The 15,479-nt window shown below is 39.7% G+C and overlaps 3 protein-coding genes across 3 annotated transcripts; 2 read left to right on the top strand and 1 right to left on the bottom strand.

Moving 5' to 3' along the window:
* The first annotated feature begins 634 nt into the window (after window positions 1–634).
* Window positions 635–3,716, top strand: LOC143537981 (solanesyl diphosphate synthase 1, chloroplastic-like). The gene is made up of 6 exons (XM_077031632.1): window positions 635–1,189; window positions 1,280–1,389; window positions 1,967–2,094; window positions 2,178–2,281; window positions 2,349–2,476; window positions 3,005–3,716. Exons 1-6 carry the CDS (start codon window positions 967–969, stop codon window positions 3,551–3,553), a joined length of 1,242 nt encoding a protein of 413 aa, XP_076887747.1. The 5' UTR covers window positions 635–966; the 3' UTR covers window positions 3,554–3,716.
* Window positions 3,717–5,116: 1,400 nt separating this feature from the next.
* LOC143537961 (mitochondrial ATP-independent inner membrane protease subunit 1a-like) lies at window positions 5,117–7,463 on the top strand. Its single transcript, XM_077031616.1, has 4 exons — window positions 5,117–5,272; window positions 5,348–5,572; window positions 7,019–7,129; window positions 7,237–7,463. Exons 1-4 carry the CDS (start codon window positions 5,147–5,149, stop codon window positions 7,267–7,269), a joined length of 495 nt encoding a protein of 164 aa, XP_076887731.1. The 5' UTR covers window positions 5,117–5,146; the 3' UTR covers window positions 7,270–7,463.
* A 662-nt stretch (window positions 7,464–8,125) lies between these two features.
* On the bottom strand, window positions 8,126–10,970 carry LOC143537970 (large ribosomal subunit protein eL20z-like). The gene is made up of 4 exons (XM_077031625.1): window positions 10,659–10,970; window positions 9,101–9,182; window positions 8,780–8,894; window positions 8,126–8,331 (listed from the first exon to the last, which is right to left on the bottom strand). The coding sequence occupies exons 1-4, from the start codon at window positions 10,855–10,857 to the stop codon at window positions 8,287–8,289; spliced, it is 441 nt and encodes a 146-aa protein (XP_076887740.1). The 5' UTR covers window positions 10,858–10,970; the 3' UTR covers window positions 8,126–8,286.
* Between the last annotated feature and the right edge of the window lie 4,509 nt (window positions 10,971–15,479).

Raw genomic sequence — 15,479 nt, 5'->3', positions numbered from 1 at the left:
GGTCTCAAGTCCTACATCCACCAAGAACATTTCTTCCTTTAAGCGAAAAACTTCAAATTTGAAGGCCTTTCCACTGCCAGGCCGGCTTTTGGGTGTGCGTACGTATGAACCGTACGTCTCTCAAATTAGAGATCTTGGGACCCGGGAGAGCGTGCCATATCAACGTGTTCTAAGAGCGATCAATCGCGATCTGCTTCTACCATGTCGGGTCGGAGGCAGATGGGTTTGAGGACTCGTTGGTCAAAGGAAATGGGGTTACATATTAATCCTAGAAAATCTTTATAATTATCCTTTAAATTACTCATAAATATATCATATAATGGGCTATTGGATAAATTCATTATATCGGGATACACTCGTCTTCTGATCCGAAGAAAACCCTTCTAAAGGCAAGACAATGCGCTGAACGTCACCTAATCGCCTAGTCTTTTATTATTACACGGTGCTGCTGAAACTAAATAATAAGATCATAAATTAAAACCAAGTCACATAAAATGTTAAGTTTCTTTTTTACTACTATAACACCACCAGCTCATTGACATATGTAATATGTAATGAATAATAATAATAATAATAATAATAATATCAAGAAAATAAGAAAAAGAAATGGGCTTTTCACAGAGATCACACAACACATGAACGTTTCTCAATTTGCCACCAACCGCAACGCCACTGCCACACACACATATTCAACCCATAGATAAGGTAGCAAGTACAACTCTTTTCTTTTCCTTCATAAAACCAACTCTTTTGTCACTTCAATAAACCCCTTTGAGCCACTATTTATTCACATTCCAATTACACCAAAACCATATTTCTTGTCTTGTTTAACATATATCTTCTCAAGATTACACCTTTATGACTTTTTGGCAAATGGGGGTGTGGTTATTATCAAATTAGTGTAGTTTCCCAACTGGGTTTTTGATTTTATTGCATAAAGATTTGATCTTGGTGTGATTCAAGAAGATGATGCTGGCGACATGCCATAATCTAGAATTTGGTAAAACCGGGTTTGCTGATGTTGCTGCTTGTGGGTGTTCTTTCAATTCTTCGTTCGACCGGTTCCGGTCCAGAAATTATGCGCGGAAAGCGATTCGGAGTGGCCAGAGATTGATTTGTTGCCGCATGGATGATAATATTGCAAAGTGTAGAGTTGTGTCTACTGAGGCTGCTGGGACTTTGCTCAATGGTGGTTTTTGTTAATTAATTTGCATTTATGTTTACTGTTTATGATTTAATTTATAATTGAATTTGAATTAATATTGTGTTTTGTTTATAGGGGATGCACCAGGGCCTCCATCAGTGTTAAGTGGGAAGAAAGAATCGGCAGCCGATTTGTTCGAGATTGTTTCGGATGATCTTTTGACATTAAACAAGAATTTACAATCTGTGAGTTTGTTATCTGTTGTTTTTTTTCATTAGGTTTAGTGTTACTAATGTTTGAAGTTGAATGTTGTTGAGAATTTTGACTTTCTTGAGTCAAAGTTGTTAGCTTTAGGTACTTCAAGATTGAGGATGGTGAATTTGAGTTAGAATTAGAATAAGATATGTGTTTTAAGTGTTTAATAACATGCTACTAATAACTTTTCCAATGGTTTTGTGTTTACCAATATGTGAATTTGAATGCTGTTGAGAACTTTGACTTTCTTGAGTCAAAGTTGCTAGCTTTAGGTACTTCAAGATTGAGAATTGTGAATTTGGATTAAAATAAGTATTCGGTAACAAGCTATTCATAACTTTCCCAATGGTTTTTATTTTTTAAGGTTTATTATAAGCGTTTTGCTACGTGCGCGCTTCTTGTACATATCGGTCAAAAGTGGTCAAATATAGGGTCGGGAGTCGGGTGATATTTGAAAATGACCAAAAGGATGATTCGGATGAAGAGATAATGAATGGTTTATTTTATTAATGGTGTACATATCATAACTTTCTGAGGATATATTTTTTTTATGTTGTTTGTGTGTAGATTGTCGGTGCAGAAAATCCGGTTTTAATGTCGGCTGCTGAGCAGATATTTAGTGCGGGTGGGAAAAGAATGAGACCAGCCTTGGTTTTCTTGGTGTCAAGAGCCACATTAGCGATTACAGGTTTAGAGTAAGTATTTATTTTGTTAAATATTTATTTTTAGTCCTCAATGGTTCGATATTAATGTAATACGTTCGTTTGTTGTAACTCAGGGAACTCACGCGAGAACATAGGCGTTTGGCTGAAATCATTGAAATGATTCATACTGCAAGCTTAATACATGATGACGTGTTGGATGAAAGTGATATGAGAAGAGGTAAAAGCTTTTAGATACATACATATTTTTCGTGATTTTCTAAATTAAGCATTTTTTTTATTTGCAGGCAAAGAAACCGTTCATCAGTTATATGGTACACGAGTGGCGGTTCTAGCTGGCGATTTTATGTTTGCACAATCATCATGGTACCTCGCGAATCTTGAAAACCTTGAAGTCATAAAGCTTATTAGCCAGGTATATTATACTAATATTATCATTGCATTGTGTATACTTATAAAGTAGGGGTTTAAACGAGTCAAGCTGCTCGTGAGCTACTCGAGATCGGCTCACTAAACGCTCAACTAAAGCCTAGCTTAAACGTGCTCGAGCCTTAAAGTAAGATAGATAAATAAACGAGATCGAGATCAAAGCTTTACTTATCAAGCTCGAGCTGGCTTGCGAGCCTGATTGAGCCTATTATTCGTATAAGTTTTATTTAATGTATTAAATAGATGTTTGTATAACAATTATTATTGTTTATATAATTATGATAAAATAACAAAATAATATATGTTAAGGTATATAAAAATCATAACTAAAATATGCATATAAAATGTAAAAATACATATATAAATTAATTAATGAATGATAAGCGAACCAAGCTCGAGCTTTAGAAATAGAGCTTGAAATGAGCCGAGCTCTTGGATCGTTTACACCTCTATTCAAAAGCCTTGAAACCGTTAGAGCAACCAAAAACCGAAGCTAAGACTTGAACTATGACAGGTTATTAAAGATTTTGCTAGCGGTGAAATCAAGCAGGCGTCAAGTTTATTCGATTGCGACGTTAAACTCGATGAATATTTGATCAAAAGCTACTACAAAACCGCTTCCTTAATCGCTGCTAGCACAAAAGGGGCAGCAATCTTTAGCGGGGTCCACAACGACATCAGCGAGCAAATGTACCAATACGGGAAGAATCTCGGTCTATCATTCCAGGTAGTCGACGACATATTGGATTTTACACAGTCAGCAGAGCAGTTGGGGAAGCCCGCTGGCAGTGACCTGGCGAAAGGAAACCTAACCGCACCAGTAATATTCGCTCTTGAAAAAGAGTCGAAGCTGAGGGAGATAATCGAGACAGAGTTTTGTGAAACGGGTTCGTTAAACGAAGCTATTGAGATTGTGATGAATAGTGACGGGATTGAGCGGGCCCGGGATCTGGCTAAACAGAAAGCTGACGTGGCGATTCGGTGTCTGCAGTGTCTTCCTGAGAGTGAGTTTCGGTTAGCACTCGAGGGGATGGTTAAGTTTAATCTTGAGCGGATTGACTAGATTGTTGACTAGTTCGTGTGGGTTCGAGATGATGGATTGGGTTGGTGAAATGTTATGAAGTTATAGAAAATTTATATAATTGGAAGAAAGGAAATAAAAATTTATAGGTATTGTTGTATACTTGAATATATTCTTTGAAAATGATCATATTTTGTAAGTTCTTGGTTTCATAGAGCATATTATATGATCCATATATGCAAAGTTAAAACACAGTGTTATGACTTATGCATGGATATTGACCCATCAAGCAGTTTAAGATTTTAGGATATAAAACACAATGGTTATGAATGGAAATTAGAAAGTGTATTGAGATAAATCTTAGGGGTGTAAACAAGTCGAATTGTTCATGAACTACTCGAGATTAGTGCTAAAAACCCAAATCAAGTTAGTTTAAACGGGTTTTAGCAAGAGCTTTATACAACAAGTTTGACTAGGCGCAAGCCTAAAAGAGCATGCTACTTATAAAATAACATAATGTAATGTAATGTAATGTAACATAATGTGGTGTAATACAGTGCAGTACAACACAATACGATAATAATTTCTTATTACATAATAAACACCCTTATTGTTTCGGTATTTCACTATTTGGTACCAACTGAAAAATGTAGAATCTTGAGTATCAACTACCAGTGCTCGATATCAGGTACTAATATCCGTACCTTTCTTTCTTGTTTTTCTATCGAAATTGGCTTAGTTTTTGGACACTTTGTATGTTTTGGTTTTGATATTATGATTTCTTGATTACTAATGAGTTTGATATGATTTTTGGCTTCTCGATTACCCTTGGTTTCCAATGAATTTGATAAGACCAATGGAGATTAGAAAAAAAAAACCCAAAAGCAGTACCAAAGTGGGTACTGTACCGTATCAATACATTCAGAACCATACCGTGTTCGATACTCGTACTGTACCGATAACTCAATCCCATAAAATCCACTTTGTTATAGTTCAAACAACAACAAAAAAACTCAATTTTAGGTGTGAGCTACTTGAGATCTGCTTGTTTAAAAGCTCGATCGAGCCGAGCTTAATCAAGCTCAAGCTTAAAAGAAAGCTCGTTTAATAAACGAGCCCGAGCCTGAGCTTCACTTATCGAGCTCGAGCCGGCTCGTGAACATAAAAGAGTCTGTCATTTATATATAATGTTACGAAAAATAAAAACAAAATATATATTATTTTATACATAAATTTATAATTGAAAAAAAATATATTAAAAAAATAATTGATAGATAGTAAACGAGCCTCGCCCAAGCCGACCTCGGCTCGAGCTTGAAAATCTACTCACATGTCAAGTTTGTTTTAAGCTCGAAGCGAGTCAAGCTCAGGTTCGACTTAACTCGTTTCGTTTGCACCCTACTGAATCCCATAACTTTTGTCCCAAGCCTTACCCAATTTCAGCCAATTTGAAAATCCACTTTGTTATAATTCCAAAAAACAAACTCCAAACTTTAATAAAATTACAGTCTGTAACTTTTTTGACAAGCTTTACCCAATTTGCCAAAATACAATAGAAAGTAGATAACCATATCATTATTTCCCATTTGGATATTCATTCATTCATTCATTCATTCACTCATACAAATAACAAAAATGATGAAACAATTATTCGGCAAATGGTCCGCCATTGCTAAGGAATCAATCGACCGAGCCGCCATTGTTGCCAAACTCCTCTGCTTGCTTCACGTCACCAACACCTACATATTCTCACCTACTCTCGTTCGTACCTCTTGAATCCCTCAATATTATCATTATTATTATTATTATTATTATTATTATTATTATTTGTTGCAGGTGTACGGGCCGAGTATGCTACCGACGTTGAATTTGACGGGAGACGTTGTGTTATCGGAGTACGTGTCGCATAGGTTGGGGAAAGTGGGCCCCGGGGATGTGGTGTTGGTGCAGTCGCCGGAAAACCCTAGGAAGATGATTACGAAACGTGTAGTGGCGATGGAAGGTGATGCTGTGTCGTATTTGGTTGATCCTAGCCGCAGTGATAGATCCAGAACTATAGTGGTAATGTTTGTTTATATATTAATTGGTTGATTGAATGTTTGAATATGCAATTTAGGGCTTTTGTGATGAATTGAATAACTTAGGACGGTTTACGAACACCTGACTGACCGGAGTAATTTGTTTGTGTTCGTTTGTTTAGGAAATGAACTTGTTTGTGGATGGATCACTAACACAAATGAACACTAACAATGTTTTATTTTATTTGGTTAACTGAGAATGGTCAATGTCAACGGTTCGGTGCAGCTACTAGGGGTGCAAACGAGCTCGAGCTCGACTAAGCTCGGCTCATTTTACTTGCACAGAGCCCGAGCTTGAGCTTGACTTGTTTCAATCTTTATTTTTGAAGCTCAAGCTCGACTCGTTAAACTTGCACAGAGCTCGAGCTCGAGCTCAGCTTGTTTCAATGTATTTCTAAAGCTCGAGCTCAGCTTGTTTTGATTTGTATTCCTAAGCTTGAGCTCGGCTTATTAAACTTGCACAGAGCCTGAGCTCGAGCTCAGCTTGTTTCTATATGTATTTCTAAAGCTCGAGCTTGACTCATGAGTAGTTTTCCAAGCTTGGGCTCGGCTCGTTAAACTTGCACAGAGCCCGAGCTCGACTTGTTTTGATCTGTACTTCTAAGCTCGAGCTCAACTAATGAGTAGTTTTCCAAGCTTGGGCTCGGCTCGTTAAACTTGCACAGAGTTTGAGCTCGAGCTCGGCTTGTTTCGATCTGTATTTCTAAAGCTCGAGCTCGGCTCGTGAGGAGTTTTTCAAGCTCGGGCTCGGCTCGTTTACAATTTATTATTTTATTTTTATATATTTATTATTTTTATATATTTATAGTTATTTTTATATATTTTTTTCAATTAGAATTTTATAATAAACACATTATTTAGTTATTATTTCACAACATTATATATATTATAAAAATTATAAAAATGCTAGGCTCGTGAGCCAGCTTGAGCTCTCCAAGTTAAGCTCAAGCTCAGCTCGTTTATTAGACATGCTTACTTTTAGGGTTAAGCTCGGGCTCGTTTTGGCTCGGCTTGGCTGTTGGCTCGATCGAGCCTTTTCACGAGCCGGTCTCAAGTAGCTCGCGAGCGGCTTGGCTCGTTTGCATCCCCTACCTGCCACCAACTTACTGTTGGTGTTATTTAACATTCATATGTTAATATTCATATATATTTCTTTTATAGTTAATAATTTTGCTTTAATCTTTGTTATAAGACTAGGAAAGTCATAAAAACCCTTAATGAACACATTATTGAACATTCAGGAAAAACACAATTGAACGAAAATGGCATTTGTTCGTGTTCGTTTATTTATCAAACAAACATTATCGAACTTATCGCCGAACAGTTTGCTGAATCTACAGTTTGTTTGCTAACCAAACATAACATTTAGGGCTTTATATAACGGTGTATTGTTGATTCTGTGATTCATGTTTGTGATTTGAACATATAGGTGCCAAAGGGACATGTGTGGAATCAAGGAGATAACATTTATGCATCTAATGATTCCAGGAATTTTGGTCCAATTCCTTATGGACTTATTCAGGGCAAAGTTCGGTGTCGGGTGAGTGACTAATTTCATCGCTTTTGTGTTTCTTGATATTAATACGATCAACGAAATTCGGGCCGTGTTAATAGCTGATTGTGCATTTGCATGTGATACGAGTACAGGTGTGGCCACTTGACGGTTTTGGATCGTTATGACATCAAAATTGGCAGGATTTTTTGCGATATTAAGCATACCTTGGGAGTTCTAAAGGTATTACTTCTGTGCATCATGATTTTTAGGATATGCTAAAGCACTAGATTGAATGTAAGAACTGGAATAATCAACATTTTTTTAAGTACAAGGTTGTATATTTGAATAATAATATTTTGTTGTTGATAGTTGGTAGATCTTTTAATCTAAGTGCCTAGCATCTTTATCCCAAAGTTCATAATTTTGATGTCAAAATATAACTTGCATTTACTTGCCACAAGCGTACGGTTAGGTCCTTGAGTTTGGTCTCATTGTATGTGATTCGTGTGAATATGATCGCTGGAGAATATAGTCTTATAACTTCATATAGAAGTATCCGTGATCATCAATTTGCATTGATAGCATCACACCATCTTTTCCATGATTTTGCTTTGAATTGGCCATTTAGCCTACACTCGATTGTCGATTTTTTTCATCTTGTTCGTTTGAGTAGGTAAAACCTGCATATGTTTTATGGTTTTGCTAAGAACATTTGATTTTCATGGGGAAGAAACAACATTGAACTATTCTTTTTTGTTCTGAGATTCGTAGGGGTGAGCGTGAGTCGCTTGGCTATGCCTTATTGGTTAGGACTGAACTTATAACTTAAGTTTCGGTCTGGCGCTTTTTGGATGTTCAAAAAGGAATGATTTTGGTTACAACTTTTTGGATTCTAGGAAAGGCGGTCCGCCTGCTTTGGTTAATTGTCGTCGTCAATTCAGGCCCGTCCACTCCAACCATGCACTGCGGATCACAACTGGCGAAGTTAATGAGCTACATGAAACTAGGGTTGTTTCATAGTTGCATCAGGCTAACACAATCAACAACTAAGATCAAGAAACGTACATAACGCTTTACACGTTAATGCAGTATCCATCATCCACACTACAAATTCACTTAATAAGACAATCGACTGTATTGATTTCGCTTATACACCATTCAACTTCTTAGTTCTGTATACAACCACAAACGCCACCAGCTCATCACCTTGTAACGCCAAAAATCACAGCGAGTGTTCCAATAATAGCCTGCATTGCAAAATGACATATTTCAAAAGTTCGTCTAATCAAGGTTGATAAAAAAGCGTGTCCGCATAAAACTGGGGTTTCATAAACTGTGCAACCACCAAAGCAAGTCAGTCGCTTTGAGATTTGTGTCATTCGGTTTTGACAGTATGTAGGTTTATCGATCTGGACGTGGAACCGGTCATGTAAACCAAGCATGTTGTTCAGCCTTTATTTATTTTTTCATTTTGAAATATGTTATCATGTTTAATTGTTTTATGCATTATATTCATGGATCATGTTTATTAATTTTAAATTTTGATTCAAACAAAAGATTCAAAAAGATAAATAAGCCTGTCATGCAAATCCACCCAACTCAGGGCGGTTTGGTTTGTTGTTTTCCAAACAGTACTTAGAAAAAACCGACCGAACCAAACAGCAAACACCTCTACTAAAATATGAGAAATCTTACAGCAATTAGGCACGCAACATATCCAGGTTTCTCCCTGGGATCATATCGAGCACATATTAGAATGAATGCTCCAAGATACCAAGGGATTGCAGCTAAGAAGAAACCGATAATGAACCTACATGCACAAAAAAAATAGCAACATTAAGATCTTTGTTAAAATAAGTTTTTATTAATAAAAGGGATCACAAAAGTTTGGATTAAAAAGATGTATACCGAGACTCTACTAAACAACCCTTGTATCTACTAATATAAACCGAAATCTTTAGCAAGAATGAATAAATATTTGACTTCATTTAATGTAACAGGGAGATTATAACTTACAGGAACCATCCGATGCCAATACTGCAACATGGGAGACGAGGTTCATGTTCTCTCACAGGTGTTCCTTCAGCAATAGCATAACCTACAACACACCATAAACAATGTTATAAAAAAAAAGTTAACATATCCTCAATATTATTTTGATTGAGATTTGTGCAATGTGACCAGATTTATCCAAAATGCTATTCATCAACAATCTTCATTTTGTAACTCAAAAAAACTGATCCTTATTAACGGAGATTCTTTGAATTGATTGACGACCGTAACGGATGTTAGCCCAATCCGAAGGAAATTATGCGGAAGCTTTACATAACTATTATGAAGCTATGCGACTAGAAATTGATCCCTATGACCGAACTATAACATAGGACTTATCCACACAAGTAACGGAGAAAACACAAAAGCTTTAGAATATTATTTTCAAGCGCTCTAACGAAACCCATATTTTCCACAAGCTTTTAATAATATGGTCGTGATCTGTCATTACGCACGACTATCTTCACTATAGAAAGAAAAAAGTAAATACTAGAAAAAAGAGATTTCTACATAAGCATCGTCAAAAACAACGATTTTTATTAGCTGTAAAGAAGAAAGAAACTTCATAGAAGTTGAAATATGAAGAAAATTATATTATGATCATGCCTCTTTGGATGTCCGCATATTCCATTATCAAGAAGTGGAAGTGCAACCACAGTTTCTTGCAGCAAATTTTCCCTTTCCCTGAGATATTATTAATTCTTCTAGCGTAGCTATACTTGTTTGTTGTTAATAGGTCTTTTTTAATAGATCTGTAAGAGTATTATTCTGATAGATACCTCTTTCTTTAATATCCGAGGTCATTAGTTTATCCTCATCTGTATGATAGATGATCTCAGCTCAGAAGGAAGAATCGATAATAGACACAAAACCATCCATTTCACAATTATAATATTTTAAACTCCGCATACGATAGAACCTCTACAATTTAATACTCAGTAAATTAATAATGTCGATAAAATTAATAATTTGACCGCTCTCAACTTGGGGCTGGTCCAAAATCCCCTAATCAATAAAATAATAGTTTTTTTGAAATCCTAACGTAAATATATTGGTCCTAGCGAAACTATGAATTAATAATTACTAAGATATTCCAAAAATCTAGGATTGTCTAGCAATAAATGTATCTCTAGTCACTTGTATTTTTTGAACTTCAAATCTATATTGAGTTTATTTCATAGATCTATGTACATTTAACTTGACAAATTTATTAATGTGTGAATGACAGAATTTTAAAGGTCCTTGTTTCTATCTAATCTTAAATGGGTATAGTGAAATGACATTAAAATTTTCAAGGTTGATAGTAGCCTCGAGAATACAAGCCAACTCTTTAAATTAATAATTTATTAATTTATCGATACAACGATATCGATCTAAATTAATAAAATATCCCAGTCTCAAGATTATTAATTATTAATTTACAGAGGTTTTTACTGTATTATGATTTTCTTTTATACAAACTAATTTACTCCTAAATACTCTATAAATCACCTGCACTTTACGGGCTTTGACTTATTCGTACCTGGGACGCCTTGGTAGCCATGACCGTAAGGGTTGACCGGAGGTCCACCGGGTGCTCCGGGAGGCGGAGCAGGCTGAGGGAAGCCGGTTACCGGCTGAGGAGGGTAGATATGATCTCCTTGGAAAGTACCGTACGCATGAGGCGGTGGCGGTGGCGGTGGTGCTGACGGTTTCTTGCTATATGTGTCAGCTTCACTCATAATTTGTTGTTGGAGACAAAAGTACAAAACAAAAGAGAGTTTTAAGAAACACACAAAACAAGTTTTTCTAGGATTTTAGATTTTTGTAGACCCTGAAAATGAATCGTGATGAGTTTGTTTATGTTCAGAGAATTTATGTGTGTCAATTATTTGACGTGGACGCGTGGAAACCTAGCATTGGTTATTATTATTTTTTATTTTATAAATTAATAAATGTTATTAGTAAGTTTTAGTTGGTCATGTTTATACGCTAGTAATAAATAATATTATAATAATCATTAGATAATTTAATAACCGAAATGAAAAGCTTATATCAAGTGAGGTGGTGAGTTTCAATTTTTACAAGTATAAAGTTAAAGGAATTTTAGGTGGGAAAATTTGATGTTCAAACAGAGCCCGAGGAACCAAGGATTTATATTTAGTAGAATAGGCTTTGCGATTCAAAAGGGGATAGCTGCGCAGCTTGTTGCTCGCTTACCCATTATCCAGATGTAGTTCGATTTGTGTTATATATAAAAGGATTTACGGGATTAAAAAAAAATAAAATATTTTTAACTAAAAAATAATAATAATAATAATAATAATAATAAATAAATTAATGAGCAAATGTTTTATATAGATAGTGAAGAAACACTAATCGACCCCGGGCAGATTACGGATAATCTGGGGGTTAAATAGATGTTTCCCACGAGGGGTTAGATCCGGCGAAGATGGTTCTTCTGATAACCTGCAAAACAGACACCGTGAGCTCGTCACTGAGAAGGGGGGGTACCTCCTTGTGACCACCCTCCGGCGTGAGAATCAGACTAGATTGCTCTTGAATATAAGTGTATATTAAGAGAATGACTAGAGCAGATATCAGGTAATATATCAAGATATGAGATATGAGATAAGATGATACCATTCCAAGGTGTTGGAGTATTTATAGCCGAAGGTAGGTTTCCAAGCAGGTACAGCCGGCTGAATAGTGTTCCTGTTCTGCCAACTGTGGGCTACGCACATGCCATGCTGGTGGTTGGTGGGTAGGCAGCAGCTGATAGTGACCAGGCCGGCTGTGTACTATTCCTCTTCCACCAACTGCAGGCTATGCACGTCCTCCGACAGGTTGGTGAGTAGGCAGCGGCTAATAGTGACATACAGTACAAGAGCGTGCTGCTCGTCATACTGTTGTCAGTGAGCTGTCGTATCTTTGGTCAGATCTTTTGTCCATACCTCGTCAGGTACAATACAAAAGATCCTCCAGTATCGTACGGACTGGCTCATTTGGACGGGAGTTTTCCCGGCTTTGTGCGGGAGTGTTCCCGGCTTGCTCACTCCTTCTTCAGGTGACATTACTGAATTATTTAAGAGTTAAGTGCCTTGTGCGTGTAGCCTTGCTGCGCAGGTAGCCTTCCCTGATGGCTTGTATCCGCAGCTGCGGGAACAGGCGGAGTACTTCACCATTGGGAGGCTTTTCCTGCGGGAACAGCTTGCGTACTGCGCGTAAGGACGTCACGTCTCTGAGCATGGTGGGTCCTGCGGGCCCAGTTGGTTTCTGCGCAGACGTCCCTCTTCAAGGGGTTGCGAGTTTAGCCTTTGCGCAGACGTCCCTGTTGAAGGTGAGTCTTGCGGGTTCAACTGCGCAGACGTCCCTCTTTGAGGTGAGTCTTGCGGGTCCAACTGGGCTCTGCTGGGACCTACCTCTTCAAGTCCCCCCAATCCAATGTTCTTCTCATGAATTGTTAATAAGTGAGGTGAACTTTTGGACTTAAGCAAAGGGTTTTGAAAAGAGTTTAGTTTTAAGGTTTTCCATGGGGATTCTTCCCGCGGAAGTCCTAATGTCACGTGCAGAAATTCCCGACTTTTCTGCTTGATCTTTGGGTATGATGCGGGTAGGTCTGTAACCTCCTCGCAAGTCAGGAGCTTTGAGTTCCACTTGTATAGATTCTCCATGAGGTTTTGGTAGTTTTGGACATAGTGATCAATTATGTTTAAACAACAAATTCCATCTTGGAGCTTCAAACAATCTAGTTCTCGACGTTCCCGCTATGCGGGGATGTTATTCCCGTTTCCGCAAGCATGGCCCAGAAGATCCTTCTTGGTTTCAATTCCCTGCGGAGTGCTAGGTATGTGAAGGGTTTCGCCTTGACACTGTACCCGCACTCGTCTTATAGTTACTTTACTTCCAAGGTATTTTTGGCTTCAATTCCCTGCGGGTGCTAAGTATGTGAAGGGTTTTGCCTTGACACTGTACCCGCACCCGTCTTATAGTTACTTGTTTGCCGAGGTATTCTTGGCTTCAATTCCCTGCGGGTGCTAAGTATGTGAAGGGTTTTGCCTTGACACTGTACCCGCACCCGTCTTATAGTTACTTGGTTGCCAAGGTAAGGGGTATAGTCCCGCTTACTTTTGAATCTTTTTGAAATTCGAAGAGTTGGTGAAAGGATAAGAACAGTCCAAACTGTTGAAACGTCGTCCGACGGTTTCTTCTGACAGTGTCAGGACGTGCAGGAAGTTATGACGACGTGACAGTATATGGTCATTCCAGACGCTTTTTCAGGCGCGTGGGCGCGAGTTTTCGGGCGCGTGGCCGCGAAGTTTCCGGCACGCGTCCTGTCAACAGCTGTTGCCAGCTTGCTTTTTCCACGTGTCATAGTTTCATTGCACCAGTGTTTTCCTCTCTCTTCCGCATTAAATTCATCGCATTCATTGCGATGAGTATATAAAGGGAGGAGAGGTTGCATCTCAACTCACAGTTTCACCTCTCTTCTTCTTCTAAACGATTTCCGGCGAATACTCTAACTTTTCTGTCGAGCATTCTCCTGAAATCGTTGCCTTTCATCCTTCCAGAATGTCTTCTTCCCATGATGTTGAGGCTACTGCCGAGGAGTCTGACGTGTTCGTCGAGAATCCGTCGTCCACTTCTGATAAGGACGATAAGAGTACTGCTGGCGAGTGCCAGTGTGCTCTTCCCATCGGCCAGTATCAGTATATCGTCAGGAAGTTCATGCTCGAGTCTTTCGAGCCTGAGTTTCCTGAGCCACACTAGACGGTGTATGATGCCCCCAAGGGCAAAATAGGGGTGTATGCTGCATTCTTCATCTATGGGAATCTCAGGTTCCCATTGACGAAGTTTGTATACCGTGTTCTGGAGAGACACGGTGTGCACCTGACGGAGGTACACCCAATGGCGATCGCAAAGATCCGCCATTTTGAATGGGTGTGCCTCATTCTGGGCGTGGAGCCCCATGTCGACGCCTGATGACCTTCTATTCTTGGAGGTGCATCCAGGGGTGGTATACCTTGGTCAATCGGATCAAGGGTCTAAAGATCTGCGCAACCGAGCGCAGTCTTCGGTCTTGGAAGCGGGAGTTCTTCTATATCTCCGCTCGCGTCGTCCCGATAGCGACGACGTTTAAGAACGGGAGAGCTCTCCCGAACCTTCACGCCTCCAACTATGAGGAGGCGGAATGGTTCGCCAAGATTTCCCGGATCCAGTCTCCGGTTTACCGCTTTGCGGAATCCGGGATGGTGATGCTCGGGATGAGCCGGGTGTGGAAGAATGCTGGGGCGGAGGCGCCGCAGATTCCCATCGTCCTTGAATACGGTTTGAACTCTGTCGCTTACGGTATGCTTCATATTATCTGTTAATTTAGGGTTTTTGTTCTAACCGTTTTTTCTTTTGTTTTCAGAGGGAAACGACTTGCAGTCTCTCCTGCAGCCGCGGGAGAGTGATGGTCCCGCTCGGATGGGTACTCGTGCTCTAGATGAGAACGAGTTGCCCATCCTTGAGCAAATGGCGGATCGGTTCGTGGAGGTCTACCCGCCGGGCCACCCGATTCTAAGCGCCACGCGGCCAGGTAAGGAGTTGTTTAACCCTCGACCTGTCAATGCTCAAACCTCTGCTGGAGTTCCTCTAATCTTGTCATCTTCTGATGAGGAATCCGCAGATGGTCCATTCTTCGTGAGGAAGAAGAAGGCTGCTGGCGGGAAGGGGAAGGCGAAGGTTGCCTCTACTGCCGATCCGGTGAATCGGTCTGACTCAGAGACCGAAAGCGAGGAGGTGGCGGGGAACCCTGGTGGTGTTGAGATCACTGCTCCGGAGGTTGAGGCGGCTGTCACCTCCGGGCAGCCCAGTACAGCGACGGTGACCGGCGTAAAGAGGCCGGTTCCATCGGGTTCGTCCCCGCCTGTTCGTACCTTCAAGCTCAAGAGGACTCGTAAGTACAAACTTCCTTTACTTTTTAACTTCATATCTTTCCGCCATTATACTTATATATCTTGTCTTCGTGTAGGCGTGGATGCTACCGCATTCCAGGGTGGAGCGGGGAGGAGCACCTCCGGACCCATGATGGTAGGTTTGGTCAACCTACCTGAGGCGATGACCCAGGCGGCTGCGCCTGCTTCAGTTGGTTCAGTTGCTCACTCGGTTGAGGCAACTACTCCAACTGTGACGACGTCTCCGCCGGTTGTCAGTGCCATATTCACTGATTCTTTCACTGAGCCGGCGGTGAGTTCACCTCCGTTGGTTTCTACCACGGCGGCCTCCGCTATGCCTCCTCCGGCGCCGGCGACTACGGCCGGTCCTTCAGGTATGTCCGGGGTTGGGGCGTCAAACCAATCTCTGCCTCCTTCCCGTCTGC

This window comes from Bidens hawaiensis, unplaced genomic scaffold (genome assembly GCF_021521415.1).
Source record: "Bidens hawaiensis isolate Kalapana, Puna unplaced genomic scaffold, B.hawaiensis_p1.1 tig00000780_1, whole genome shotgun sequence".
In the NCBI taxonomy this organism is placed as follows: Eukaryota; Viridiplantae; Streptophyta; class Magnoliopsida; order Asterales; family Asteraceae; genus Bidens; species Bidens hawaiensis.
The sequence above is the reverse complement of the archived record's forward strand: the minus strand, read 5'-3'. Positions and strand labels throughout refer to the sequence as shown.